Here is a 17166-nt window from a genome sequence, read left to right as displayed (position 1 = left end):
AGCCTGTGCACCTGCGACCAGAAAACATCCAAGTACAGCACGCGTAATGGTGTGAGCAGTATTGTCACGACAGTCACTCATGCCACACTAGAAATAGAGGACTGTGACCCACAGAACATCTCCAAAGTTCGAGGAATGTTGCCACGCGGAACCGTTTGTAACACCACCAGGTATCAATTGAGCGAGCGGGCTGGACGTGTACTTCTTCACATGAGGCCCTTCAAGAAAAAATAGAGTCCAGATGCAGAGTGCCACGAAATTATGCCACTGCATGGCTTTAGTCTAGTCGGCCAACTCGGAGGACGCCATCGCCTCCGTTCAGAAGGAAAATTCAAAGCTTCAGTGATGGACGACCAGCATCAGCGAATAACATGACGCCGGCGTTTATGGAGAGGGAGCGACGCCTTCTCCAACTAAGGCCGCGCATGGAAGTGAAGCACACCAAACCAGCCAGGCATGGAGGAACCACCTCGAGGCGAACCAGAAGCCCCCAGCCGGTTACGCGTTGTATACCACAGTATTCGACGCTGCTCGGTAGCCAAGGCGTCTGCAGAACTGTGAGAAAAGGCCCGTGAAATGCTGATTTTGTCGACGAAGCAACCTCTACGCCCTTTAAAACACGTCAAAGTTTCCCCAACTTTGTTGTGTCCACGTGCCATTTTGAAAAAAAAACGAACGAGCGAGCGGTTGTGGCATTTCTTCATCTGCAGAATGCATGCCACGAGAGCGGATCCATCTATTAGTGAGGAAGATGGTGATGTCGCAGGTGTGCAATATCAGCAGTAAAATAACGGAAGAACTGGGTTGGTCATACCATGAATATGAGAACCCATAGAACTACGGATATGACGGAGCTCCCCACTGTGCAACACACATCTTCAGTGCTGCAACCCGCTGGTATCGGTGCGCCTCGATGGCTGATTCTGTTCGGGCGGGCTACCTTTTAGGTCCAGAGAACATCGACGCAAGAGAGTATAACCAACAGAGAACAAAGTTTCCCTCTATTCAAAAGGCACCACGATGCATGGCGGCCGCCAGGTGTTTCTGGAGCGGCGATAAATGAATTCTGGTGCGAAGTTCCCCTGACGCGGTTCCCCATATCTTTATATCCGTGGACGCAGGCCAGAAAGAAACTGCCAGACGACCATCAATTGTACACTTAGTTTTGGGTACCCTCCTCACCGGCGCGATCCTTCGCATGTTACAGAGTCATAAAAGGAACTTTTCGGGCAATGGTTTCTGAAAGCTGCCGCACTGCAACGAGACCCGACCGGCACTCTGCCGAAATACCACACTTTGCAGAGGAATTTCGGGAGAAATTACACCGTGAAATAACGACCGACACGTTTTAGGAGCATGGAAGAGGAAAACAATCTTACCAGCAAGCGATCCACTGTGTAAAAACGGAAATCGGGTCTTGGGCAAGCGTCGTACGGGTCAACAGATACGCTGCAACACCGCGGCATGTGGAATACGCGTAACAGAAAGCCAACGGCTTCTGTCATCTAGCCAGCAGCGTCAATGCAAGAAAATGGCTCAACAAGAAGAGAGGGTACGTGTGCACCGCTCCTCGCCTCGAAAACAGGCCCAAACTGCAAAGTTTTGTCGCCAACAGAAGGTAGAGGGGGAAAATCGGCGAAGAGAGTTAAGGTCGATTGCCACCCGACTCATGGATGTTGCTCACCGGAGTGCGGCCTCGGTATTTTCAGCCGCATGAGGCTGGTCACGGGCAACCGCTGCCCCGGTCCAGCTCTGGCCTGCACTGTCCCCTAGAGTTGTCAGCGGGTGCACCAGCCTTGTGTGGCTATGATCCTTAACGTGCTTATCCTAGCAGCACGGCACAGCTAGCAAGCCAACCGCCTCCTCCTGCGTCCTACGAAAATTATTGGATTGTTTAGTGCAGATGCTATTGTTTGCTTTTTTTCTCATATTCTCCTCATGAGACCCTGTGACAATCTGCGACCGTCCAGAACCAATGCAGTGGCGAGATAACGTGCAACCTCCGTCTACTCCGATAAACGTAGTACCGTAAGGTCAGATCTCGTTGTTTGCGTCACTCTCCAGAGACGTTGTTTTAGGGAGGCAAGGGAGTTGCCAGGTTTCTCGTACTTTCATATGCCTTCCTTAGCAGTTTGCCACTTCATAGTCGGGTGGCCGGTGCCAGGGCGCATGTTAACCGCTACAGTGGATGCTCAGAAACTGCACTAGTTATCAAGGCCCCGTCGTTGTAGGAGCGTTTGGGGAGTCACTACCATATTCCCACTACTGTGAACAAGAAGAAAAAGAGTGCTGTTGGTGTCTTATCCGCGACCACGACGATTAGGGGCCGCAAAAATCCGAGTACCCCACACGACAGCCGAACGGATTCTATCCGCTGACAAAGCCACGGAGTTGCCCGAGCCTATGACAGGAAGGCTCTCCTGTGACTTCAGATATGGGCTTTTTCCCTTGAGATTCTGCGAGTGGTGTAGCGTATGTCATTTTGGCAGATGGCAGGTCCCCACTGTGACAGCGAACAAAGTGTCCCTTTGTTGCCTCTGGTCCGACCTGCGCAGCAGTCCTCTGACAATGATCACCTATACGAACCGTAGAGTGTTTTCCAAATGCTCTTCTGTGTTTCCTCGAAGTATGAATAATGGGAAAAAGTGGCACACGCTGTCCAAGTGATGAATCTACGCCCCCTACACAGCACTGTCCGACCAACAACGGGTGCCTCTGACCGGTCATGATTTATTCACTGTATGGAGACAGAGCCGTCAGTGATCAACTGAGGTACTTAGTGAGCGGAGAGATCAAATGTCAACATCGAACAAAGTCTTTTTGCGCCTTGTGGCAGACCACCACGAGTTCAATGGATTCGAATACCTGAAAAAAAATATTTCACAATCAAGGGAAGGGTGTGACTTGGTCGAGGAAAGGGTGGGACCTGGTTTGTAGCCTGACGAGACATCACACACGAATCCGAAGGCTACGCGTTTCAGTCGTGAGCAGTGTTGTTGCATTTGCAGCATGTGCTGCAACGGGTAAGTGACGGGTTGTGTTAGAGATGATTTATTGTCTGGGTGCTCCTGCGACATTCCTGTTGGGCGACAATTTCACTTCCAGTATGTGGGCCTGCCAACGGCCGAGCCTGCTCCTTTGAATTAGAACCAAGTGTTCGCCGTCGCCCGACCGCAGGCCAGGCGCTCACGCTACAACACGGATGACGTTCTAAACGTTCTAAATGGAGACTAAGTCATCTCGAAACCGACAAAGAAGGCAGCCGTAGAACTGGTGATGTCTTCAGGTGTGGCGTAGCGCCCCATCTCTATCGAATATGTGCCAGCGTTCCCCTCACACCTAGCTAATGCATCTCTCCACAGGAGTAGACCTGCCTTTACTGTAGCGCTGCGCGCTGGTTTGGCTGGAGCGAGTTTTTTGCAATTAACAAAGGGGGTCCCTCTGCTGAAGCCGTGAAGTAGCCCTGCGCTACGACATGCCGGGAACCTCAGTAGTTCACTGGACAGCCGACTACCAAGGACGAATTACTCTTTATACCGAGGAGGCGTTTACGCCCGTACCTTTTCCGACAGTGGAATCACTGGAAACTGCATATTTCCGATCTTCCCGCTGCTTGGTGGTGTTGCGAACCACACCCTCTCTCCGTAAAAAAAAAACCAAGGCTTTATCAGTCTGGCGTGTGTTGCCTGCATCGTCGCTACCAACAGCAAATACGATCTTTGACCAGCTAACCTGAACACGTATCTCAGCTACACTAATCGCCTCTTGCGGTACCTGTGTTTGAGTTCGTTTCGCAGATGCGAACGTGTCGTGGTGCGACGTCGCTACTTGCACACCACATATGGAGTGGCTGGAATTGAGCCGAGAGTTGTGCCGCCGCAATGCCAAGTTGAAGCGCTGGCGTTTGCAAGAAAGCCAACCCAATGAGGGTGCCATCTTTTTCTCATTCGTTTCTCAGTGACGATGCCACTAGACCGACGGTACAGCCAAGCTACGTCTCTCGGAAATGCCGGTTCTCACAGGACACCAAACGGGGCTAGTGTGTAGTGAGACGATCAAACGTTTGACTGCGAGAGGCGGTGCCCTGTCGCGAACTGTAAGACGCGACTCGAGACCAGGAAATCCAACTCTCACGGGTGCTTCGCGTCCGACAGCATGTCAAAGTATTTTCTCACACTGGACGGTGCGCCACACGTATCGACACCCTCCCACTGATGTGAACAGCATAATACCCATCTGTTCATGAAAAAGAACCGCACTGTAACGCAGTCGAGCTAGTCCCGATAACATCGTGGCAGCCATTTATTTTTCTCTCCTGAGGTCAGGAGTGCCGGAACGGTGGGGTTATGGTCTCGCAAAAGACGAGGGGGCCGTGGGTTCTCTGTATGTCTTAGGCCTCGCGATACCGCCAAGCAGCTGCTACTACTCAACGTAGTGGACTACGACCGCCGCCGCGCTGTCGGACGATTCAGAATGACCGAGGGCCTTGGCCAGTTTGTACATCGGAGGCTTCGCCACAGGTGTTACCAAGGACACGCCAACAGTGTACGAAGAATGAGACGATGCAGCCTTAAAAACCTCTTCAAGAGTTCCCTCGCTCTCGATCATGATCGGCTCTTCCAAGAGAAGACGATCTGCGGGCACACAGGAGCGATCACAGTAACAGGAGGTGAATCTGGTTTGGCAATGCATGGTTACACGCTCCGCGGAGTTGAGTGCTTTTATTCACGTCAGGAGTCTGTCAGTATCGATGTGCTTCTGAGACCTCTCATGTTTGCCCATCATGAACCGTTTGCGTGTCACATCTCTATGAAAGTGTGTACGTGCCTGTCCCGTCGCACTTTACCTGTTTTATCAGACCTGTCGCTAATTCGCTGTCAGCGATTGCCATGATTCCCTGCTACCAGAAGACCGAAAAGGGCATTCTTACCTGCTATGTCGCTCTCACACGAAGCGGCATCGCGGCGAGTGCCAGATATGCCAAGTCCGGGAGCCGACTCTTTTTTGAACGCAGAATACAGAGTGCAGGTTGAGCCGGCCTCAGTCAGTTCCAGCGCCCAAGCAGCACACTTGACATTGTCGAAGCATGTAGTCAAGCATTCACAGAGATCTTGCTTCGTGGCAGAACCTTCCACTGTATCTATAATATCTTCTAACTCTCCGGAGAGAAGCTGGAAAGGCTTCAAAAACCTATGGCCGAGCTCCACTAAAATGACGCCTGTGCCGGCGGTCCGCTGGAATGCAGGTTCCTGTATCAGCTCGCATGTATCCGTTTCCTCTGTATAGTTATACGACCATGCCACGCAAAGCTCGTCCGCCTCGCATTCCTTCTGACATTCGATGACAGACGGCGCCGACGACTGTTGCGTTGCCGGAAGTTGGTAAGCGCCGTACACAGCTGAGCAGAAAAGGCACCCCGCAAGAATGCGATTTCTGACGCTTCTCCGAGAGCAGCACAGAGTCCGCAAGGCAGGTGGATAGGCATCGAAACCTCTGAATGCAATGTGAGGACCACAAATTAGCTATCGTCCGCATGTCATACACACAATGACCGCGTGAGCTGTGCTTAAAGCTACCATGTGGTAGCTTCCGCATCCCTCCAGCACGGACAGACAGCTTCCTGCACTCACACGAGAAGTTTCATTCGCTCACCTGGTGCCTGAACATCAGATAATCCCTTGCTTCCAGAGACCGTCAGAGGATTCGTAGTGCTGACAACTGCTATTTCCTCCGTAAAGTAATCGCACTGCGCCCCGGAACCAATGATCTTCATTGTCCACGCCTGGCAACCGTCAACATGTGTTTCACACTGCTCCACGCAGTGCTGCACTGGGTCTGTAGCTGGTACTGGAGAATCTGTACTGATCGGTGTGCCTTTGAGTTCCATGAAAGGCGTGAAAAACCTGTAACTCAGTACCGACGTGCGGGCGTTGTTGTTGGCCTCGAGAACCGCATTCCACGAACCAGCGACACAGTCCAGGGTGCCGTCGTCTAGCGTCGTCGTAGACCACTGGACGCAGTTTGGTGTGTCGGCACAAAGGTTCTCGCACTCCGTTTCGCTTTGCACGCTTTGTTGTGCAAGCACTGTGTTTGTCCAGCTCGTAGCAATCGCCATAAACATCTTGACTGAATAACAGGGTCAGCATAAACAGAAGCCTCTACTTCCTGAGCGTGTATCGAGCTTGGCTAGAGCATAATATGCAATACTGCATTTGCAAAATAGGAGCCAATGAAGTCCGACGATGACCGGCGCGACTAATTACACATTCCCCAGCAGAGCTGGCACATTCATGTTGCGGACAGAGTCTTACTCGGTGATGCCTCAAGGGCTGCACCATCGGCCTGCTTGGTGCCGGAGACAACATGAGAGGAACCAGCGACAGCGGTTGAGACACTCGAGAATAGCTCGCAGCTGTTCTCATCTCCTCGGAAGGTCCATGCTTCACAATCACCAGCATTAGAGCAAGCTGTCGCGCAAGATACTGCCGTGTTGAGTTGGCCCCTTCTTGAGGTAGAAGGTTCTCCGACGAAGGCAAGCTCTGCCAGCACCGAACGGGATGGAGTGCGAACCAGTACACTGCCCTTCAACGTCTTTGTGAATCGCTGCAGATCCGCGGCGTCCCCTATACGCCCGAGGTAGCAAGTGTTGTCACCGACTCCCGCTCCAGCCACGATGTAGGAGTAAGCAAGGCAGGAACTCTGCTGGCACTGCACAGCGCAGTCGCTTATCGGCTTGACGACCTTGTCGACGGCCACAGGAATAAGCGCTGTGTCGACCAATACTGCGTTCATCACACGCACACTTGCAAACGACGAGTGTGAGAGTGAGTGGGCATGCGGCCGCTTTAACCTCGCAGCCTCTGGAGGAGGCCCGAGTACCGTAAGACAGTGCGTTTCACGCCGCATTCAACGTGTGTTATTCTGGCGAGTTTCTGACCTTCACGCTGAGTCATCTGTGCATGCGACCATCGCCCATATTCTAGCAGACACGTTGCTGTTCACATGTTACTTACCCGCTTCCTCAATCTCCTCCAACAGAATGCCAACATCCGCCGTCACATACGATGCGTTAGTAGCACCAGCATCAGTTTGGTCGTAGAGATAGCAGGTGCCGGTGGATAAATCAAGTGACCACCGTTTGCACTGATCAGATTGTCTACACAGCTCTATGCACTGGGACATGTTGCTGTCAGGTTGTTGGTCAGTAGCGCCGCTGTTAGGTTTCGTCCCCACTTGCAGAACAAGCTCATGTTGTACGACAATGACATGCTCCTTGGACGCTGTTTGCTGCGCACCCAGGCGTCCAAGGTAACAGTTTGGTGTCCCATCACTGGGAGCCCGCGCGAATGACGCAACGCGACAGAGTTTCGTGCTGGCACAAGCTTCTGCGCAAGCTGCAGGTGAGCTAGCCACCGTTATTTCGAATGAGCCAAGCAGCAACAAGTCTACGCCTTGGCCGTAGGTATATGCCTCGCCTGTAGCAACCAGCGCAACACAGGAAGCTCGTCAAAACACCGGAAATCTGACTCGAACTGGCCTGCGCAAAGATCATCCTAAGAGAACGATTGGCATCCGACGCTGGCCGGACGTAGATAACCTTCTGCCTGTCCAAACGCTGCAGCAATACAACCACCGAGAGGTAGATCAACGTCGCTACTGCCAGGGAATGCAACCGGAGGCTAACTGAGAACTTACTGGGATAGGATGTGTCTTCGGATTCAGCGTACCCCGACACCCACTCGTAGTCATATGTGTCTTGTCCCAACACTTCAGGACCGTACAGGTTGCAGGTCTGGTCGAACTTGTTCCACGACCAATATGGATTCTGCGGGTCTGCTTGTGCCTTTTCCTGGCAATCTTTGGCACTCGTGACCGAATGCGAGGTCGGCACCACCGCTTGGCCAGACACCACACGTGCCCCGTACCTTCGATCATCGAGGTACTTACGCGGCGGAGTCCCCGTAACAGAGTACTTGCTTCCTGATATCGCATCAGCATTCGCCCTCTTTGATTCTAGTGCTGTGAAATCTTTCAGGTAACAGTTTACGTCGCGATTAGAGTAGTACGTCCAGTATCCGCATTCGGGCACGTGTGAGCAAGCTTCTTGGCATTCTCGAAACGAAGTTACCGTCACTGGGTCTTTTGGCAAGTTTGCGTCGACATATTCAGTCTCGACTTCGACTGTGATGACGACTCCTTTCGAGCCGGAAACCGCTCCGGCGAAACTAGCTTTCCCGTCCAGAGCGCCAGCGCTCTTGAGATGACAAGCCATAGATTCGTCAACTGTAGAGTAGAACGTCCAGTAATAGCATTCTGGTTCGTCGTTACATGATTCAAGGCAAGAAGCAGTATTCTGTGCGGCAACAGGAGAGGTAGACAAGTTGTGGTTCTTCAGTTCCACGTCCAGCTCCGCATACTGGTCCACGGATGGCTCGCTAGGAGTTGTGCAGTACTTCGGTCCAGACACAATGCCAGGGAATGGGAGTTTCTGTACCGTCGAGCATGCAGCATCGGGCCTTCTCAGACGGCATCGCTTCTCCATTGTGTTAAACGCGAAGTACTCACAGTCGGCGAACTGTTGGCAGAGTTTTTGGCATTCCGAAGATGTTTCCACGGTGATGATTGGTGCGGTGTCGATGCCCAGGTACAAAGTGTTATTCTCCGCGCATTCGGGATCTGTTCCTGGCGACGTGCATTCCTTTGTGGCTGACATTGCGAAAGGCTTGGGCAGTTTGTATAATTTGTCTTCCCCTCCTGCATACGCCTTCTTCAGAATGCACGCGCTTGACAAGCCCTCGAATGTGAAGAAATCGCACTCTGAATTTTCCTTGCAGAGCCCCTGGCAGTTCGTGGCCGATGCGGCTATGACGTTACTGATAATGCTGCCAAGGTACTCCATATCCCGTTCGGCGCAGGAAGGGGCGTCAGTCTCAGGCGCGTCACAGTATTTCGTAGCCGAAATCGCGAAGCCACGTGGCACGGCCTGCAGCTCTGTGGAAGAAGACGGAAATTGCTTGAGCACACACCGCCCATCCTGTGAATGGTAGGTGAAGAAATTGCACGCCAAGCTGTTTTGGCACAGCGCCTGGCAATGGAGTGCCGAACTCGTCGTCGCCTGAGAACCACTTTCTTGCCCGAGGTACTCTGTGTTGTACACAGCGCACTGAGGAACAGAGTCATGGGTGTCGTTGGAGCTGCAGAATTTCATCCCCGATATTGCAAAACCGACAGGCAGTTCTCTCAACGGCTTGCCTGTTTCGGAGGACTTGAGAACACAGCGGCGTTCGTGGCGGTAAAAAGTGAAGAACGAGCACAAAATATTGGCTTGGCATGCCGATTGACACTGGGATGCGGCGTTGGTGACAAGCGACTGAATTTCTACTCCAGTAAATTCAACGTTTGTCTTAAAACAGGACTCCATCGGCTCCTCAGGAAGCGAAGGTGGAGGCATACTTGGCCCCTCATAGAACTTTGGGCCGGATACTGTTGACTGTCTGGGGACTCTAGAAGTTGGCGCCAGTGCGTTCTTCAGGAAGCACAACATCTTATCCTGATAGTACGTCCAGTAGTGGCAGTCGGAGTACTGCTGGCAGAGGTACTGGCAATCTGGGTACGATTTAACAGAGCCATCGTCAACCACCTTGATGTTGTTGCCGACAAAATCCACGTTAATCTCCAGGGATCCTGCCGAAGAATGGAACAGAGAACAAGCCAGCTTCTCCACAGTCTCCTCCTAGTGTGTACGCAGATGAAAGAAACAAGGCTTGCTATGCAGACGTACCGGCAGTAGGGGTGCAGTTCCTTGGCCCGGAAACCATCCCCACAGATGTGAAGTCCTGAACACGCCCTAACAGGGCGTTGCTACTCTTCAGGTAACAGTTGCTTGTTTGGCCGACCCAGGTCCAGTAAGCGCAGTGGGGAGCTGCTACACAGTGGTAGTGGCAAAGCGCAGCTGATGTCACTTGGCCGGTCTCAATTTTCTCCGTGTCAAAGCCGCGGTAGTCCACATCGATCTCATAGCAATGCCCTGCGTGCATATAGGCGAGTTAAAATTTCCAGCCGGGTTCATGGTGAGCCTCTGCAAGTCGGAGAAGTTGAGACTGGAGTTACTCGCTTAGGGAGGGCCATGCAACCGTGTGGCAGCATGTAGCATGAGGACCTACCACGAGGTGTGCATGTTTTGGGTCCTGAAATCAGACCTGCAGTCGCTGTATCATGCGTTCGACCAAGCAAGGCTCCTTGGTTCTTGAGGTAGCAGTTCTTCTTCTGGCTGACCCATGTCCAGTAGAAGCACTGCATATTCGCTTCGCAGAGTTGCTGGCACTCGACGTAGGAAGCAACAGAATTCGTCTCTATTTTCTGAACGTCGAACCCACGGTAGTCCACGTCCAGCTCGTGGCACGCTGTACAGAAGGCGACGCAGCTCAAAATGATTGCGTTTGGATCTGGTGAGAGGAGTTGTAATCCTGACGGTGAGCAGCGAGTGATTGCTTACTTGCAGGGACGGGAACACAGTCTTTCGCTCCAGATATTTTGTCCATCGTGGTGCTATCTCGTAGCCAACCTTGAAGTGCATATGGGTTCTTCAGGTAGCAACTCTGCGTGGTCTGCACCCATGTCCAGTAGTAGCAACCTGTGCGGTCCTTGCACAAAGCTTGACAAGCTGACGGGGTTGTCACTTCCCCTGTTTCCAGCTTTTCGATGTCGTAACCGTAGTAATCGACACCAATCTCGTAGCAGGAACCTGGCACAGTGCGGAACACAAACTGTCGCTTGTGTATGGTGTGTGGATCGTCGCCAAAAGGACCACAGGGATATCAGTCAGTCTAGTAAAGTGAGCGACCTACCAGAGAACTGTTCGCCGCATCGTCTCGACCCTGATACCATCCCCACGGTGGTGGAGTCTTGGACACGCCCGAGGGGTGCATATTGGTCTTTTAGGTAGCAGTTGTTGGTTTTCCGCACCCAAGTCCAGTAGTGGCAGCTCGGATCAGCTTGGCACAGAGCGCGGCAGGAGTCTGCTGAGAAAACCTGTCCGGATTCGAGCTTCTTCACGTCGTGGCCCAAATAGTCTACGTTGTACTCGTGACAAGCTGCAAATGGACCACCGACAACACATCACTTGTGCACGGGGAGCCTATTTTCTCAGGCGGTGTTGCCATCTCCGTTCGCGCAGCTGAGCCACCGGCGTGCGGGAGAAGAGTGGCGGGGCCAGGCGTTGCCGTGGATGCACGGCAAGTCACTGTCAGCCGTTCATCCATTGGCAGCTCGGGTTACTTTGCTTGGCGATGCCACCGGCATGACAATGTCTCCAAATTCCACCGTGTTGGCGACACGAGTGCTCGCATGCAACGGAGTCCCTGTCGCTGTGCGTGAAACGCGACGGAAACGGAGCTATATTACCTTGAGGCACTGCAGCGCATCGTTTCGGTCCTGATATCATTCCAGCAGCGGCCGGCCCGACATCACGACCAATAAGGGCGAAGTAGTTCTTGAGGTAGCAGTTTTGCGTGTAGCTGACCCAGGTCCAGAACGCGCACTCCGGGAGCTGCTCACATCGAGCCTGGCACGCCTTGGCTGAAGCCACATCTCCACTTTCAATCTTCTGAACGTCGTATCCAGCGTAGTCGACATTATCCTCCTTGCACACTTCAAACCAGCACACGCCAAAGTGGGAAGACAAAACCTGGAAGAGCATCCGGAGGACGTTAACTGCAGAATCGACATTTTTATGTGTCGGCCGAGAACGCCAAGAGTTCATGCACAGGTCTTCCTAACAAAACTGCTCACAACCTCGCAACCATCCAGAGTACGGAAGAACAAAGCAAATAAGCAAATACGGGAGATGGGCACTATGAATTCCCAACTCTCCGGCGGTGCGTTTTAGGGCTGAAATCGCTGTGCAATGGTGGTCGGTTCATATCAGACCGTGGGAGTCCGTGGTCAGCGTTTTACCCGGATGGAGGGGACAGAACGCCGGGCCTGAGACAATTCCCAAAGTTGATTCGTCTGCATGGCGTCCATTCAAAGCAAGATTGCTCTTCAGGTAGCAGCTGTTTGAAGAGCTCACGTAAGACCAAAAACTGCAGCCTGTGGTTCCTTGGCACATATGCTGACAGAGTTTGGCTGATGAGCATTGACCCTCGATCTTCTTTATATCGAAGCCTTGATAATCCACGTCCCACTCATGGCAGCCTGTACGGCCAACAGTATTGTACAAAAGGGTACCCACATTACTTAAGGGGGAAAGCTGTATGGACATTCACTATATCGTCTTACACGGATCAGAAGAACGGTACGAACGAGGAAAATACGCTGGGCAACAAGCCAGTGCCAACTACCCACGACTAGGTGCGGAGCGAAACTCTGACGTCCGCCTCAGGACCAGCGAATCCCTCCATTTGGCACTGCACTGTTGTCGCGTCTGTTTACCCGGTGGCGTTGGTGTGCAATACTTCGGTCCTGATACCATGCCAACAGTTTGCTGACTTTGAACCCGCCCTAGCAGAGCATGAAGATCTTTTAGGTAACAGTTTTGAGTTTGAGAGACCCAAGTCCAGTAGATGCAGCCACTAGTCGCCTGGCAATGTGATTGGCAGGACGCCGCACTGTCAACCTGTTGGTTCTCGATTTTCCTGATGTCATGTCCGTAGTAGTCGACGTTGACTTCCATGCAAGCTGCAGGCAGCCAAAAAGGGGGTGGGCGAGTTTTTTTGCCAAAGGGCGTCTTCTGTTCCCAGAGATTTCTGATGCAATATTTGCTGCTACGGAAAACATGGCATCAGTCGCTGACTCCATAATTTCATTCGCCGCTATAGCGCACTTACCAGGAGAGGCGGAGGCGACCCTGGAGAAAAAGCAAACACGGATGATGGATGCGTTGTGTTTCTCTCCTTTCATAACAGAGATCTGCTGATCGCGTTGACCGCAGGCAGGGAATCACAATTGTCAGCATGATTCCTTACCTGAGGGAACAGTTGAGCAGAGCGACTGCGGTAGTAGCGGCGGCGGCAGCAGCGACTGCCACGCGCCTCCAGACGCGACGGCTACCTGCCGTCTTGTGGCAATGAGTGACCATGTTCGGGTGCCAGCAAAGAACTTTGGTCAGCCGGGGAGAGGTACCGAACTGCACAACGAAAACTGAGGTGAAGAGATATCCAATGGGACCGAGTAAAAGCGGTTGGTGAGCCCGCAGACGCTGGCAAAAAATGGATTAAACTATGGCATACTCTCGGCAGCTTGCACGAGTCGCATCGTTTTCTACGACCGTGTCGCACTGGAGTCAAAATTAATTTTAGTGGAGAGCAGGAGGGCAACAGTTTGACTTAGAGGTGCCCCAAAGCACCTCCTCGAACTGCATCAGTGAAGTAAGCAAAAACAATTTTGAAGTTTCTGCCAAAAATTGGACGAGCACGACTTAACGGGCTCAGGAAACTGCCGGTCGAGCCGTGCAAGAGGCGGAAGGGTAGTGCCCAGAGACAGGTGAAGGCGCGGTCTGTAGGTATTTGTATGCCAGGGCGTAGGCGCGCACGGTGACCTTGTCCCCTATGATGGTAAATCGTTCAGCGGTGAGTCCTGGGGATCTAGTGCTTTCATCTTGTTGCAAAGACCCATAAATCGGTCACGGGAGATTCGGCAAGGGAAAGATGGTTACCTCCGCATTAACAGGCATTTTTTCGATAGAAGGTGATGACGTATTCTTGGTGCGCGTGCCACCACCTATCGCCTGCAAAGCCACCGTGCTGTGCTGTCTCCGAACTGGGGAGACAGTCTTCCCATGCCCTCACAGACCCGCGGCCCTCCGACAGGCGTATACACCAGTGAACCCAAGATTCCTTCCTTAAACGTTACAAATATTTTTGCTGACTTCATTGTTACAGTTCGAGGAGGTGCTTTGGGGCACCTCTGAGTCAAACTGTTGCCCTCCTGCTCTCCACTAAAATTAATTTTGACTCCAGTGCGACACGGTCGTAGAAAACGATGCGACTCGTGCAAGCTGCCGAGAGTATGCCATAGTTTAATCCATTTTTTGCCAGCGTCTGCGGGCTCACCAACCGCTTTTACTCGGTCCCATTGGATATCTCTTCACCTCAGTTTTCGTTGTGCAGTTCGGTACCTCTCCCCGGCTGACCAAAGTTCTTTGCTGGCACCCGAACATGGTCACTCATTGCCACAAGACGGCAGGTAGCCGTCGCGTCTGGAGGCGCGTGGCAGTCGCTGCTGCCGCCGCCGCTACTACCGCAGTCGCTCTGCTCAACTGTTCCCTCAGGTAAGGAATCATGCTGACAATTGTGATTCCCTGCCTGCGGTCAACGCGATCAGCAGATCTCTGTTATGAAAGGAGAGAAACACAACGCATCCATCATCCGTGTTTGCTTTTTCTCCAGGGTCGCCTCCGCCTCTCCTGGTAAGTGCGCTATAGCGGCGAATGAAATTACGGAGTCAGCGATTGATGCCATGTTTGTCCGTAACTCTAGCTTGTGACTGCTGAAAAGCAACGCAGCAGAAACTTTCATTCCAAAAGAAACTCCACTGTTTCCGGTGTACAATGAGGTGTCTCATTGGAGTGTACCTGAAATGTATCAGATGCACACTGCTACGAGAACAACACGGATTATCGAGGCTCTGATGTCGAGAAGGTCGAGACCGGATCTGTATCTTCGTTTTTGTCTTGCCAAGAACTTTGCGCGGAGCATCCACAATGCTTCTTCTGGACCTGGGATGCAGCCAACAAGAACTGCTACTTGAAGGCAGAAGCTGCTGCAGCATCGCGGGTCACCGGCTCTAGCGCTGTTGGCCTCGTCTCGGGCCCAAAGAGCTGCCTTTCATCAGCTCCGTCAGTGCCCGGTAAGAAAACGCTGGCATACTGTCGTGGGTGCTTCTACGCTTATTCAAATTCAAGCATAAGTCACAAAGTTTCTGGCCAAGATATTACCCGACTGTGCACCTGTCCTTTGCATCTACGTCACTTTCCCTAACTCTAGGAGTCAGCTGAGCATCGTTGTTACCGTGGATTCGCTTTTATGGTAAGCATGTGTTGTGTTGTTGCTTTGCGCCTAACAGTCTGCTTTCGGCTCGATACAGACTATTTCGGCTACGATATCGTAAAGGTCGAGGATGGCAGTATAGCGGGCCCAAACGCATGCCAGATCGCATGTCAAGAGACAGCAGGGTGCCAGTACTGGACCTTCGTCAGCCAGACATCGGCCTGCTACCTGAAGGACAGCCGAGCGTTACTGGGATACAAGCATGGCGCAGACACTGTCGGCATGATCTCCGGCCCTCGAGATTGCCTGCCTCCAATTTCAGGTATGTTTATATGTTACATTCATGTCGGCGTCCCCCCGAAAATGAAGCCTTTCTCAGATCTCGTATATTGTCAGCGGCTCTGTTACTCCTTTTTGTCTGCAGCCTGGTGCCTTGAAGGCAACGTCGACTACGTGGGTTATGACGTGGAGAAAGTAGAGAATGGCCAAGTCACATCAGCGGCAGCATGCCAACACCTGTGTCGGGCCATCCCGCAGTGCTTCTATTTTACCTGGGTCTCAAAGGAAAACAACTGCTATTTGAAAAATTCCAGCGCCATTCAAGGCCGCAGCAGCAATTATTCCACTATCGGAATGGTCTCCGGGCCCAAAGTTTGCCACAGCAACCCTCCAGGTCCGCGGCACTTTCCAAAAGTACACAAGCAATGTGTGACCGCAGCCGTCCTCTTGTACACCATTTATTGCCAGGGCAACAGTAGGCCGTTGTAGGTTTCTGCTGTCGGCGGAAGAGTAAACACTATATGTGTTCGTGCTGAATTCAGGTGCTTGGTACGAGCTGAATGTGGACTACTTCGGGCACGACGTGCAGAAGATTGAGACTGGGCAGGTGACCACCGCAACAATGTGCCATGAGTTGTGCCGTGGGAAAGAGGCTTGCTTTCATTGGACCTGGGTCAAACAGACACAATCGTGCTACCTCAAGGGCCCGTACGCCTTGCAAGGAAGGGTACAAGACGACACTACCGTCGGAATGGTTTCCGGACCAAAAGAATGCATAAGCCCTCCAGGTTAGTAGTGTAGTTTGTCATCAAGTAATCCCCGGTGTCACATCCAAGACACACTAAGATGACGACGCAGCCTTGTCCAACTAGCGGTGCCATGATGTCAGAATTTCAACCAATGTTTCCTTCAGGAGCATGCTCGTAGAGAAATCGCGTAAGTTGTCGAATATGGTTGACACTCAGGTAGTCCGGCTGTGTCACGCGTGCGTGCAGTCCCCTGTTTCGAGAAGGACGTAGACTACAGAGGGGGGCTCGTGTCTGAGATGGGACCCGGAACTACTACCTCTGCAGCGATGTGCCAGTCGTTCTGCCAAGCATCGCGCGCATGCTATTTCTGGACATGGAACAGAGACACCCGAAACTGCTATTTAAAAGACAGCACCGCCTCATCTTTCTGGGTGAAGGACGAGTCCACAATTGGCCTCGTTTCGGGACCCAAAGATTGCGAACCTCTACCGCCAGGTACGAATCCTATTCGCTTTTCCAGAACGCCTTATCGAACGCCCATCTGGCACTCTTCGTACGCCGTTTCGGTCCCAGACGCTATCCTGGTGCTGCTGCCTTACCCACGTTCGCGAATACAGCTCCCGCCCTCCTTGTTGGCTGCCTGCAGCGTGCATGGAAGTCAACGTCGACTACTACGGACATGACATCAGGAAAATCGAGAACCAACAGGTTGACAGTGCGGCGTCCTGCCAATCACATTGCCAGGCGACTAGTGGCTGCATCTACTGGACTTGGGTCTCTCAAACTCAAAACTGTTACCTAAAAGATCTTCATGCTCTGCTAGGGCGGGTTCAAAGTCAGCAAACTGTTGGCATGGTATCAGGACCGAAGTATTGCACACCAACGCCACCGGGTAAACAGACGCGACAACAGTGCAGTGCCAAATGGAGGGATTCGCTGGTCCTGAGGCGGACGTCAGAGTTTCGCTCCGCACCTAGTCGTGGGTAGTTGGCACTGGCTTGATGCCCAGCGTATTTTCCTCGTTCGTACCGTTCTTCTGATCCGTGTAAGACGATATAGTGAATGTCCATACAGCTTTCCCCCTTAAGGTATGTGGGGACCCTTTTGTACAATACTGTTGGCCGTACAGGCTGCCATGAGTGGGACGTGGA

At 52.4% G+C, this 17166-nt stretch overlaps 2 protein-coding genes across 2 annotated transcripts in view; one reads left to right on the top strand and one right to left on the bottom strand.

Moving 5' to 3' along the window:
* Positions 1–4422: 4422 nt before the first annotated feature.
* NCLIV_049780 (hypothetical protein) lies at positions 4423–11698 on the bottom strand (the record flags this gene model as incomplete). Its single annotated transcript, XM_003884530.1, has 9 exons — positions 4423–4634; positions 4931–5398; positions 6312–6782; positions 7014–7475; positions 7696–9684; positions 10164–10403; positions 10496–10744; positions 10848–11093; positions 11404–11698. 9 exons carry the CDS (start codon positions 11696–11698, stop codon positions 4423–4425), a joined length of 4632 nt encoding a protein of 1543 aa, XP_003884579.1.
* A 2458-nt stretch (positions 11699–14156) lies between these two features.
* Positions 14157–17166, top strand: part of NCLIV_049770 (hypothetical protein) — a gene marked incomplete at both ends in the record, with an annotated part of 8424 nt that continues 5414 nt past the window's right edge. The window contains 5 exons of the mRNA XM_003884529.1: positions 14157–14269; positions 14388–14407; positions 14587–14847; positions 15064–15309; positions 15809–15974. Coding sequence (XP_003884578.1) covers positions 14157–14269; positions 14388–14407; positions 14587–14847; positions 15064–15309; positions 15809–15974 — 806 coding nt within the window. The remainder of the gene's footprint in view (positions 14270–14387; positions 14408–14586; positions 14848–15063; positions 15310–15808; positions 15975–17166) is intronic.

This window comes from Neospora caninum, chromosome X (genome assembly GCF_000208865.1).
Source record: "Neospora caninum Liverpool complete genome, chromosome X".
NCBI lineage: Eukaryota > Apicomplexa > Conoidasida > Eucoccidiorida > Sarcocystidae > Neospora > Neospora caninum.
This window is presented reverse-complemented; position numbering and strand designations above follow the sequence as displayed.